Here is a 13,092-nt window from a genome sequence, read left to right as displayed (position 1 = left end):
TGTGATTGTGTGCAAACTCCAGATAAGTAAAGGCAAAGATCATTTCATAAAGGTTGAACAGTGGTACAGTCTTCCCTCACTTCCCGCGGGTATTACGTTCTAGACGCCCCCCGCGAAGTAGGAACCTTACATTTATTCTACACTCTTAAACCTGCCTAACTTTAACAACATACATATACAGGACCGCAAAATCCCGCGATATAGCGAAAAATCCGCAATAAATAATTAAACATAATATTTTTTAAATCCCGCGATACAGTTAGGCGCGATAAATGAACCATGATATAGCGAGGGACTGCTGTATACCTAGAAACTTGGGATTCCAACTCAAAATACTCAGGAAGACTTGGCATTTGTCTAGCTGTCCTCAAGTTTTGGTCTCAGAGCTCTTTTACACACTTAAAAACGACTGAAGACTCTGCCAAGAGCTTGTGTATATAAGTAATAATTGCCATTTTAAAACTTTAAGCTAAGTTTTCAACTGAGGTTTTAAAATATTTATAAATTTATTTAAACAGAATAAAACCATTACATGTTAAATAACATTTTTATGAAAAGTAATTGTTTTCCCAAACCAAAAAAAAAAAATGGGAAAGTAGCATTGTTTTACCTTTTTTGCAAATCTCTGCAAAACAAGGACAGCTGGACTCCCCGGTTTGCATTCATCGTGATGCAGCGCTTGTATCATGCGGCCTCTGAAATCGCCGCTCACACAGAAATAATGACAGTAACGAAGGCAAGTGATATCTTCGTGTTAAGACCAAAGTAGTTTCTCCACAGACCACATTTAAGTGCTGCTTTAACTTTTCTTGATGGGAAAATAAACAGATTCCAAACTTCCCTTTACTACTAGGTCTTTTTGAAGGGCCTTTCTCTGATTTTTGGAAGTTCTCCATTTCTTTTTATCTGTTTATGTTGTAAGTAAGGGTAAAGCCCTTAAGTTCATAATCTTTCAATAAGCCTCATAAACTGGAACAAAGTACCGGAATAAAGCTTAGAGAGTTGAGCTATAGTAGATATTGTAATATAATATCCCCCGGCAGTGTTTTTCGCTGCTTAGGACCTGGCAGCACTCGATAAATGTGTCTCGATCACTCAGCGCGGTTCGCAGGCGCCGACCACCTGGCTTACTCAGGTGCCACACCCACTGGCCCGGGCCTTCTAACCCTCGGCCGTGAGGACTCGGTCGCAGCTGGGTTCTTAGACGAAGGCCACTGTTGCAGGAATGAGCGAGTCTTTTATTCCCACCTCAAGAATTAAAGAGAGAATTTATAGTTTCACCAAGTCTCTCAGGGGCTGCCTCTGAGCGGGGAAGGGAAATTCTAAGTTACTGTTCTTTGAAGGAAGAGGTGCTCCCTTAACCCAGAAAATGACGGCTTTAAGGCTGTGGAAGTGAAAGATCAGTATTGCTGGCCGGTGTCCGCGGGACCCCACACCATGTTCTTTTCACGTCCAGGGGCCAGGGTCTCCTGTTTGAACTGGTTGATGTACGTTAATAATGCAAATTACAGACTTAGGCCCACCTTTTAAAAGGTATTAAAAGGGACAAACTGTTCTTATTCCTAACAATAAATAGCATTTCATTCTTTTCATGGTATCAGAAAGTGAAATGCACACATTCATTTGCCAGATTATTGACGACTACCCCTTCTAAGTATTATTTTTTAATTTTCATTAGAGAATCAAATGGCTAAAGGTTCACATATAAAAAATAAAACTATAAAAACATCATTTTTATAACCTAGAGGTAGAAATGGCTTTTCTAAGCAAGAGATAAAACCCAGAATTTATAAGGAAAAGGTTAACAGGTATGACTTTTATAAAAGTTTTAAAACTTTTAGGCAAACTAAGTAGGCAGCGAGAGTGGAAAAAGAACTAAAGGTATGGGGAACGTTTTGGGGGGAGGTCAGCAGGGAAGAGAAAGGGGGGAAGGGAGGGAGATGGTACAGGAACTAAGAAGCATAGTAGAAGGGAATAGGGTAGACAGGAAGATGTTGAGAAGAACTATATGCACAACCAATGGGCATAGACTAAGGGGGGGGGGACAATCGGAGGGAGGGGGTCACTGGGTGGAGGGGAACTAAGGGAAAAGAAATTGGAACACTATAACAGCATAATCAATAAAGCGTATTTTAAAAAAGGTTTTAATACTTTTATATAGTAAAAATAATGAGAGGTAAACAGAAAAATAACTATAGCATGTATAACAAAGGTTAAATATGTGTATTATACAAAGGGCTCCTTCAAATCAGTAAGTAAAAGATAATCGAAAATAAGCAAAAGATATGAACTGTGACTCACAAAAGAGATAACAGAAGGTGAATGAACTTTAGGACAAATGTTAAGAGTTCGGTGATAATCAGTAAAATGCGGAGTAGCACAATATGTAGTGAACTTCGTTTGGTTATCCACCTCAGATTGGCAGTCACCAGCGTGGGGAACAGTGTTGGAGGCATGTAAACTGGTTAGCCCTTTTGACAGGACTTTGTAGAATGCATAAACTTAAAATACATACACCCTTGGCTCTGATAATTCCACTCCTAAAAACCTGTACTACAGAACCTGCTTCCGCAAGTATTCAGATATGTACAAAAATGTTTACTTACTGTAAATGGGGAAATTAAAGACATAGAGATCAAAGTAGCTCTGTAGATGACATGGGGGTACCAGTAGGGAAAAGCAGCGCAGCAAAGGCTGTGTGCGATGTCACTTTAAATGGTGGCCAGTCTGGGGTGGGCTGTGTTTTCAAATGTTCCTGTTTATGCAAAGGAAAGGTCCAGAAGAAAGTGTAGACTCTGGTAACAGTGGTTACCCCTGAAAGGTAGGATTTATACTTTACTGTATTATTTGAATTTTGATTTGTGTGTTACGCTTGTTATTCTATAAAAATTGTAACATTGTTTATTTCTTTGTCTTCTCATGCTAATCATTATACAGATTATAGTTTAATTTTAAAGAGTTTTGGTAGCTCAGAAAAATACTAATAGTAATAATAAGGGATGCTGAAGTTTTGTTGAGTACCTACTATATGCCAGGCATTGTGCTGAGCCCTTTACACGTATGTCTCATCATTGTGCACATGCATGACCACACTGTATGCCTTGAAGAGTCAGAAGAGTCATAACCTGTTTCTCTCTCTTTCTTTCTTTTTTTAAAAGATTTTATTTATATTTTATTTTTAGAGAGAGGGGAAGGGAGGAAGAGAGGAGGGAGAGAAACATCAATGTGTGGTTGCCTCTCACTCGCCCCTAACTGGGGACCTGACGTGCAACCTAGTCATGTGCCCTGGCTGGGAATCGAACCAGCGACACTTGGTTTGCAGGCCGACGCTCAATCCACGGAGCCTCATCAGCCATGGCATAACCTGTTTCTTTATACCTTAAAATATGCTGAGTTTCTCTCCTTTGTGTGTTGCTGTCTCTTTATTATAGAGTTTTCCTGTCATCTTCGCCCTTGGGTGTCACCTGTCACTCCTCACTTCTGTGCTACTAGCAGTCTGGGTCTTTGGGGCCCTACTTTAATGACGTGTGTAGGATGTTCCCATTACTGAGTTTCTTTCAAGACTGAGCTGCTCCGATGGTCACGTTAGGAAGTCATGTAGAGCTTTACCTATCACGCGCCCATCTTCCCAAAAGGGACTGTGCTCTGTCAGAAATAGGCATATATTTGGCTTTAAAAAATTTTATTATTTACTGTTCCAAGGCTGGCAAATGATCTCAAATGTAAGTAAAAGCTAATTATGGGTTACTTTCCCTGTTCAGTTTACAGAGATTAAAGCTGTAGTAGTTTGGTGGTTTTTAAGGAAAAATATCAGTTCCTTACATATTTTTCTAGGTGTTTAGAATAATACTGAAAGCAATGCAAGATTTCAGGTGCTTTCCTGTAAAGTATGATGGAAATCTTAAATACTAATACATTAATACCACCTAGATTTTAATTCCTCTTTCTTTTTCCTTTTTTCCTTTTTTTTCTTTTCTTCTTTATCTTAGATTCTCGCCTCTATTGAGCTGCTGGCCCGCTCATTGCCAAAAATTCACCGCAGTGCATCAGAACCCTCCCTGAACCGGGCCGGCTTCCAGACGGAGGATTTCAGTCTCTATGCTTGTGCTTCTCCGAAAACACCCATCCAGGCCGGGGGCTACGGTGCGTTTCCTGTCCACTGAGTCCACCTAGCGCAGGGGAGTGTGCAGGGCGGTAGGGACAAAAGGAAAATGAACATGTTTACTTATGTAGTTGTCAGGTTGAATAGGATTTTTTTTTAAGTGAGCCAAAGAACACTTACATTTTTAAAGACTGGATATGATTTTTCTCCAATCTAAAAATTGATACTTAGCTTTGGATTTTCAACGTCCAAGGGTTTTTAAATGCATAGACATTGCTTAAAATTTGCGGTGCCTCTTCAAGATGCTTTACTGTTCCCAGTTTGTTTTGTTTCCTTGGTTATTCTAATTATTAAACTTCAATTAAACTTCTCCCATGCACCTTTCGTCATTAGCTCCCACCCATCCATTAGGGTTTCCGAACAGCAGCAGCACTTCTGGGGGGGGGGGGGGGCGTGCTGACAACAGGTTCACCCGTGTCGGGTCGGGCAGACCAGACAGCTCGCATTCAGGAAGTCACTAAAATTGAATAAGCTTGTTTTTATTCTTAACCTTCTTTTCTGTAACTATTTCTTTTTATTACAGTTTGGAAAGTGTGGATGTCCTTTATTTCCTTAAAACAATAGACTAGACCAATTTCTTTTTATAAATTGTGGGTACAGGTAACCAAAGCTATCACTGAGGAGTGGCATGTTTGACATGACATGGTTTAACTTTGGGTCTTTAGTGGGGAGATGCTATAAATTGAAGTTTCTTTTAGATATTTCTTTATACATTAAGGATATCTTACATATATAGAAGCCGAATTTCCTTCCAAATGCACTACCTCCTCCTCCTCCAAAAAGCTTCACAGAATGCTTCCTGGGAGAACTCTTAGGTTTGTTTGTTTTTCTTTTAGGTATCTGGTTGCCAAACACCAGATAATGGATTTTTAAAAATTATTATTACTTTAAATTATCTTACCTCTCCTGATGCCTATTTTAGCAATCACCTGATCCGTCCGTCTCATGAAACCTCTGTGCTCCTTATATCCGTTGCCTGGCGATTGTATTTATTATGAAAGAATACCATTCTTTTGGTGTTCTGTGCTACAGAGTATTTGTTGGCGCCTCCTAATGTTTACACTGTCTTGTGTAGAAAATGACTATAATATGGCAGTCAATATAGTCTGGCTGTGACCCATAATCTTACTGGGAAGCAGCATCGGTGGCATCAGAGAAATTGCCCATCTCTACTTCAGAGTCAGCCTAGAGACCATAAATAGCCTGTTAAATACATCTTCATGTATTCAGTTTGGATTTGTGCTGATTTTTAAATAAAGCTGATAATTCGGTTTATTAAGGCACACAGACAACATCTGCATTAATGCTATCTTCTTTGAAGCCAATAAAGAAGAAAATTGGAAAGACTTTAAACTAATAATAACTTAGTTTTTAACTGCCACAAAATTTTTTTTAACACTTTTTTATTTGAACAGTTTAGATTTCATCCAGGAAAACTGCTCAGGGATGAGTATAGCATACCTTTAAATGCCCCTCATTTGGGTAGCTTAGGATAAGTAATGCCGTTCATGTCTTTAGAAATTGATTCATTGTTTTCAGTGTAGGCAAGAGTCGTGGGAAAAATTTTTTTCTCATATTTTAAAGAATAAGAAAGACCTGAGATATTGTAACATGTTGGAAAACATCAAAGTGCATGATCTCTGAATCCTCCAGTGACACTTAAGATATGATTATTAGTAATTATTAAGTGGGGCAAGTGATTACTGAAAAATGATGTTAAGGCTGACTAAATTCTGGTATTTCTTAGTTATTAACCCCCTCCTCCCCAAAATTACCTATAGCGTATATAATAATAAGAACCGACCTCTAGTCACAAGTTGCGATGGAAGCTGTGGACAAAATGGTAGGTGAAAAATAATGGCCCCTCTCTGAAGCTCCCAAATTCGGTAAACTAAAGGAGTGTCATATCTCAAACAGACTTTGTGGCTTAAAGACGTCTTATGCTGAGAATGTTGTCCAGAGACATGTATGTGCCTGTATGTCATTTGTTGGTAGTTGAAAAGGTGAAATGAACTAGAATACGGAGGGTCTGGATTTTCTTTTCTTCAGTCAAATGTGAAATGTGGACAAATCATGGGACCTTATAATTTTATCTTTAGCAAAATAAGGATAAGCTCTACTTCTTCCTTTCTAATAGTAGCATTATAATGAAAATGAGCTGATTGTTCAGGAGTAAAGTATTCTACAAATCAACCTTAGTATTTTACAATCAGTTTCTGAGATGTCTTGTTCATTGGAACTGCTTTCTGCTTGATGAGAACCACAGCACGTAAAACCCAACTAGGAAGTTGTCGGCAGACTTAATTCTTCGTCCGTGTCATTGACCCACGCTCTGCGTCCTGTGCAAGTTGTCCCCTTCCATGGATCTGAGCCATTCTTCTCTTTAAATTTGTGATGATGCTGGTGGACTAGGTATCATGGGCTGCAATGAGTCTTTTCTGTGTCTCTAGGTAATTGAGATAACTTTTTTAAAATTAGCTCTTATCCTCCCTCTACAGGAGAATTTGCAGCCTTCAAGTAGCAACACCATCATGGCAGCACCTACTCTTATTTCTTAAGTCTTGTGTTCGTACAATTTGTTAACATCAAAACACAGTTCTGTTCCTCAGATCTTTTTTTAAAGATTCAAATTTTTCAATGCATAAGCTGGTATGGAACAGAATGGAATTCTCCATCCAAGAAAAGAGGGAAGAATGTTTTAGGAACCAGAATTCTCTGCTGCCAGTGTTTCTTCTTCAGCACAAACACCACGTGCATACAAGTCTGCCCAGTCCCAGGAAGACAGAGGAGAGACCCTGAGTTCTGACCTTTTGACGGTCAGGCATGATGGAAAGAACCCGCTGCTACAGCTTGGGCAATTTGCTCTGGAAGGTCTGCCGGCCAGCTGTGCCCTTCTAACCACCAGATCAATGAGGGGCCGATCCTCTGATGGGGCAGTTGCATTCACCAAGCATCGTTCTCTTTCCTGTTCTGGGGTTCGGCTGCGGAGCTCTATCCCTCGCCACCACCGGTCCCCTTCTGAGGGATGGAACAGAAATGCAGCATGCCCTTGTGCGGTGCGCATCCCGCCCGTGGCAGGTTTTTATCACAGTGAAGCTGTTTGATCTAAATGGAGGATGAGGGGGGATGGAGCCACGATTTGGTGCAGAGGGAAAGGGGATGCTGCATCTTTTTCCTGACCTCCTGGGTTTCTGGCCTTTATCTCCTTGCTCACTGAGGGTGTCTGCCTAACCAGGCAGGCTGGGGCGTGCGGGCGCGCGTTGCGGTCTTTGCTCATTGGGTCCAGCAATGATGAGAGGTGTTTGGGGATTTTTTTTTTCCTCCACAATATAGCAAGTTCTCAGGAAAATCTTCCTCCTAAGCTCTTCCAGTCACCAAGTACTTACGTGGCTACTTTGTCCAAGGCACAAAAACGCCATGGTGGTATCTAATCAAAAGCCTACAAAACTGCTTGATAACAGTCTTGAATGTGAGACATTTATGTAATTTAAATGTAAGGTACAAGTTTTAATTTCTGAGTTTCTTCTATTATATTTTTATTAAAAAGAAAATAATTTTCAGATTTAATTAAATTGGAATGAAATAATACTTCCCACTAGAATTATATATCCTGGAAAATTGTATTTTTGTTATATAAGCGACTTTTAAAGAAAAATTATTATCCTTTTCTCTACCTAAATATGGGGAGTCTTAGCACATGAAAAATATTTATAATTTTTAAATTAATGGTACTTGCTGGATCCATACTAACATCTTTGCTAGTATCTCATTGTTTCTTCCAATTTACATCTACACTACATCCTCATCCTCTTTCTAGTCTTTTATCTAGAATATGCAACCTAAAATAAAACATGGTGGTGTCTCCATTTATTCTCCTTCTTCCTTTTTTCCCAAGCCTGGTCTTCAAAAGATTGGGTAGTTTGGCAGCTGAGTTTCCCAGGCAGAGAACAGAGGAGTTCTAGGTGTGCTGGAACTGAGAAGGGCGTGTGAAGCGTCACTTGTTTTCATAGAAAGCTGCTGTGATATCAAGAACCTCATTCTTTACTTTGTATGAGTAAAAAATATAACCTAGTCCTAGCTTCCTTCGGCCTTTGGTGAGGGGGGTATAAGTCACAGTCCTGACAAAGAAAGCGGCTGTGGACATGTTAATGGCTAATTCATGGCAAATACCTCCCTTATCATGAGTCTAGGACCTCTTACCAGGATTTAGGAATGTATATCAGATCAAATACTTAGCCCAGCCAGGTTAGGAAGCCAAGGATCTGAAAGAAATTAAACAGGACCTATAAAATAAATTAGGGAATTAGGAATTGTTACTTTAAAATTGTAACTTGTAACTCGCCCCACTCTTTCAGCCTCCTCAGCTCACTGCCATTAGATGATTTTTACCAAGATGCCTGTGTTCACAGGCAGGCCTACTGAAAATTCACACACCTGTAAGAAGCTGTCCCAGTAGAATGAAAAATATACTGAGGCCATTAGTTAGTTTGAAAAGCAGTGTGTTCTTAAATCTTACATGAGCAGAGCAGTATCTTAACGAAACTCAGAAATTGCACAGATGGAAGTGATTCATGCTCATTGGAAGAGCATCTTGTGTGTACAACGCTCCCTCTTTTAAAAAGCATTTTTTAATTTTTCTTTCTAAAGATGTCCTCCTGGATGCTTTTAAACATGCTTGTGTTCCCTTTGCCACGATCGCAGAGAACTGGGCTTAAACTGCAGGCCTGTGCGCCGAGCAAGCCAGGCCCAGCTGGGGAAGCCGGGGCAGCCCAGGAACTAGTTACGGAGGAAGCTTAGCACCGCGGTTTTCCAAACACGACTCACGTTAGTACGCTTTTTTCTTCCCTTTCTTTTGAAAATAGGTTGCTGTCTCGCTTGAAAAGAAGGAACAGACATGATCTCAAATGCATCTCTCCCCAGAAGCCAGGCTCAGGGTATTCTTGAGAGATTTTTATAGAGTCCTTAAAAAATAAAAATAAGATTTGAAAATTTCCCTTTTTTCCCTTTTAGCCATCGAATTTTTTTTTCTCTAGTTTACAGTTGACATGGAAAAGGAGTTTACCTCTGTGTCTCACTCGCTTTATTGTTTTTGATGCTTAACTACAGGTAGACTTGCTGAGCTCCTACGAAAATACAAGGAAGAACTTGATGTGCAAAGCACTTTACGAGTCATTTGTATAAACAGCTTGTGGCTGCTTCACCAGTTATCTTGCAGGGCTGTAGTTATCTGTCTTTCCGTAAAGTGGCTGCAGTGCCTTCTGTCGTGTAGTTTACTTGGGGTGAGGAGAGGTGAAGCCCGAAACATTTGAGAGCAACCACAAATGATTGTTTTAAGAGACGTGGTATTCCTGATGGACTTTTTTTTATCGTTAAACTACAGTCTAGGGTCTAGACTTCTGCCACTAAAATAATACTGACCAAAAAGTAGTTTATAAAAGGGATTTGTGAATAGAAAAATCCAGTGTGATAATCTGTACATAACGTGCACCTTAAAAGATTTTGTCTAGCCGTCAAGTTCTGGTCCCTGAACATGCAGTCCCTGGTTGCATGTGAGGGAGATCTGGCAGGACATACTGGGACATCCTAGAAGATAAAATCACAGATATAAAATATATGTGTTATATTCATGTAGGTGTTGGAGAAGAAAGGGCACTATATAGTTATCAAGAAATAACTGAGGACTCCCAACACTGTCCAGCTGAAACTGTAAATAGTTCCCAGACTCGTGGGGGTGCGGTGATAGCTCCTTATCACACAATGCCGTGCTTAATCCATCAGGCAGCCTTGGAGCTGTGCCCCCCGCCCCCAGCTCTCGACACCCCTCCAGTGCATTCACCGTCCGCCGCGGGCAAACCCCATCCAGCTTTAGGTTGAAACACACTGCAGAGTTCAGGTGACCTCCTCAAAAAACTACCTCCTCCGAATGAGGTGATGCATAGTTATTTATTTTAAAATATGAACAGTCAGGAGCTCTAGAACCTGAAGGTGACTTAGGATTTTACCTGTTACTGTGTGCTTGTATGTGCGCGCCTTCCTTTTGTCCGCAAGGGCATTAAACACTTCAGCAGTGATACTGAGCACTGGCGCTCGGTCCGAGTGTGAATGTTGTCGCGAGTCGTGCCAGAATCCGCTAGGGGCGCGTTTCGGAACCTCAGCCTCAAGTCAGTTGCATGACGTTAAATAGTTAGGGTATCACTTCACGGCCAGTGATGTGCTTCTAATTTTCAGTGGGCTTGGCAAGACACTACACCCTCAGAGTGAGGTAACCACAGCTTTGTCACCTGCACAGATGCTCCGACGGACTGCCCGGCTCAGAGGGTAGAGAATTACTACCTGTTCTGCAAGATTCTCTTCTCTGTCCCAGCTGGCGTTGTTAGTGCTAGAAGAGCAGCACCTGGGGACGAGCTGTTTCCAACCGTCAGGCTATTTTTTTTAAAAACACGTAGCCGGACATGGGAGGTCTACTGTGAGTACAAGCAGGAAGCAGCTTGTAGATCATACACTGAAAAGGCGTAGGTGAGGCTCTAGAAAAAATACCTTGACAATTTGCCAAATGATCTTACTGTGCCTTCATGATGCAATAAAAAAGCTAAAATTTTAGCAGAAATCAGTGACTTGTGAAGAGAGCAGCCACTCTGGGCTAATTGAGCTGTGTTCGTATTTTCTAGAGTGCAACCAAGACTGCAAAGAGAAATGCACTAAAGAGTTTATAGCCAAAATCACGTTTAAGAAAATGAAAAACACAGGTAAATTTTCAGTAAATAAAATTATTTTTTTAAGACACATAATCCCTAGCATAGTCAGATATATTTATCACATAGAGCAAATAGGTTGAAATTATAGTTCAGTGACATTTCTAGAGAAACTTTTTCTACTCCCATAGGTTCTTCAAAGCATGGAACTTTTATATAACAAATATTTGACAGGCCTTTTAAGAACTTGCTGTAGTTTAAGGTTGAAGTACTGTAAGCTGGGCAGCGGTTGTGTGTGTGAACTTAGAAGTGGGGAGGAAATTAAAATATGGGGCGGAATTTGATTTTATCAGTTGCCGGAGTACTGCCGCCGGCCTGGACACTGGTTTTGCAGAGTTTGAAATATAAACTTGCCTGCCAGGACCGGTTGGCAAATTAAGCGGGACAGTGCCGCTGATGCCGGGTGCGGTGCTGTCGGGCCGTGGGGGTGCTTTATGAAGAGGCGTTGGAATAATTGATGAGCTGACCGTGGCTGTGAACTGGACACACTTCATGGGACGTTTCTTACGTCTCGTGTCATTCCTCACCGCCCTCCGAGGGAGGCAGTCCGCTGTCTTCAGCAAGTCCCCGCGGTGCTTCACGAAGGCGCGTCGCTGACGCTCACAGGCCATCGCGCAGCAGCACCTCGGCCTGGTCGTGTGTGGGCCAGCGGGGAGTGACGTGGCCAGTGTGTTCGCGTTCCATGTCGCCAGCTCTGGTAAAACTGGAAATGCTGGTAAGGGTCCCGTGGTATCAGTGCACTAGACAGTAAGCTTTGTCCTGTTTCCGGGTGACATTTTTACTTCTGTTTGGGCAAAGACGTTTACACCGAAACTCAGCCCTGAATTTTGTCAGTCGTATGAAGGGTAATTAACGATGTCTGTCAGGTATTTTTAAAGTAGAAGAAGATAGAAGCTGAAGTCCTAAAATCTTAAATTAAGGAAGCAGTGCTTTATTTAAAAATGCATAGGGTCAGTTAGTCCCCACCTCAAAAAAATGTTTAAGTAGGTTTTTTATTTCGGCATCGCAATTTCAACTGTTAGTCTTATTCATCACTAAAAGGTTTCATTAAGATGTTTAATTTTATTTAGCTGTTTTGGCTAATTAATTACAATGGCATAACCAGCTGTGGACAAGGACACAGCCAATGGATCTCTTTTGTTTTTGTGACACATTTTTAAAAAGAATTCTATATATTGAAATACTCTTTAAAAACAAAAAACTGAAATATGTTTATTCATGTTAGTATCCCAAACGGCAAAGGATTTGCGCACACCGCCCACGCCTCCCGGCAGGCTGAGCAGGCTGCCCCGCGCCCCGGAGCGGCTGCTTCTCGTCGCGGGGTCTCCGCAGGGAGTCGGCACGCGTTTCAGTTGGGAGACGCAGCAGAGGAGGGTTCTGGTTACAGGGGTGCACGGGGGGTTCCGAGTAAGTTGCTTAGTACCAGTTTTCTTTTGAAAATTACTGTGTTCCATTTGTGTGCTGAGCTTTTTTAACCCATGTGCGTTTTGGTGGAGCAGGAGTTACGTGGGAGGAAGCTTCAGACTCACAGAAGCAACAAAAGCTCGCAGACTAGGCACAAATAAAGAAAACAATGGACCAAAAAGGGTGGGGGGGTAAGTCTGAGGGTAGGGGAAAATTGATGTGAGCGTGGAAAATAAACCATAATCTGAAATAAAATGTAAGAGTGCATAAGTGTGCTTTTTCTTCTAAGCTGTGAACGGGTTTTTTAAAAGAATCATTCCTTCCTTACACACTTGTGTGTGTTCCAGACATAGCTGATTAAAACCGGCTATGAAAACATCATGCCTTTTTCTTCACATTAATTACCAACATACGTGGCTAATCTTTCTGTCGTATTTATCTTCATGTCACATTAGTTTACATACGGGGTGTGTGTGTGTGTGCGCGCGCGTGCCGTGCCCCTTGGCCTCCGTGTGAGGATGTGCGCGTTCAGTCCTCGGTTTCCTGTGGCCACGCTACACCTTGTAGTCCCGGCTTGGCCTTCGTGGTGTCGCCTGATGGGAGGGACTGTCACAATGACATGTTTTTGTTGGTTGTACACTCTGGCCTCTCCTCACTCAGCAGTCTCTGCTCCTCTTGAGACAGGAGCGCGCAGCTGATGGGGGATTGCATCCGACCACTCACCAACGTGTTCCTTTCTATACAGCAGTTACGGTCGCTCTTTGGTTTAGACCA

At 41.6% G+C, this 13,092-nt stretch overlaps 1 protein-coding gene across 3 annotated transcripts in view; it reads left to right on the top strand.

Annotated features, from left to right (window-relative positions):
• The window catches only part of BRAF (B-Raf proto-oncogene, serine/threonine kinase), a 108,530-nt gene extending 101,776 nt beyond the window's left edge, over nucleotides 1–6,754 (top strand). For all 3 annotated transcript variants that reach the window (XM_090287593.1, XM_090287592.1, XM_090287594.1), the window contains 2 exons: nucleotides 3,990–4,143; nucleotides 6,661–6,754. In XM_090287593.1, the coding sequence (XP_090143719.1) occupies nucleotides 3,990–4,143; nucleotides 6,661–6,683 (177 nt within the window). In that variant the 3' untranslated portion in view covers nucleotides 6,684–6,754. The remainder of the gene's footprint in view (nucleotides 1–3,989; nucleotides 4,144–6,660) is intronic.
• Nucleotides 6,755–13,092: the final 6,338 nt, after the last annotated feature.

Source organism: Furipterus horrens, unplaced genomic scaffold (genome assembly GCF_987537825.1).
Source record: "Furipterus horrens unplaced genomic scaffold, mFurHor1.1.pri manual_scaffold_9, whole genome shotgun sequence".
Lineage (NCBI taxonomy): Eukaryota > Metazoa > Chordata > Mammalia > Chiroptera > Furipteridae > Furipterus > Furipterus horrens.
This window is presented reverse-complemented; position numbering and strand designations above follow the sequence as displayed.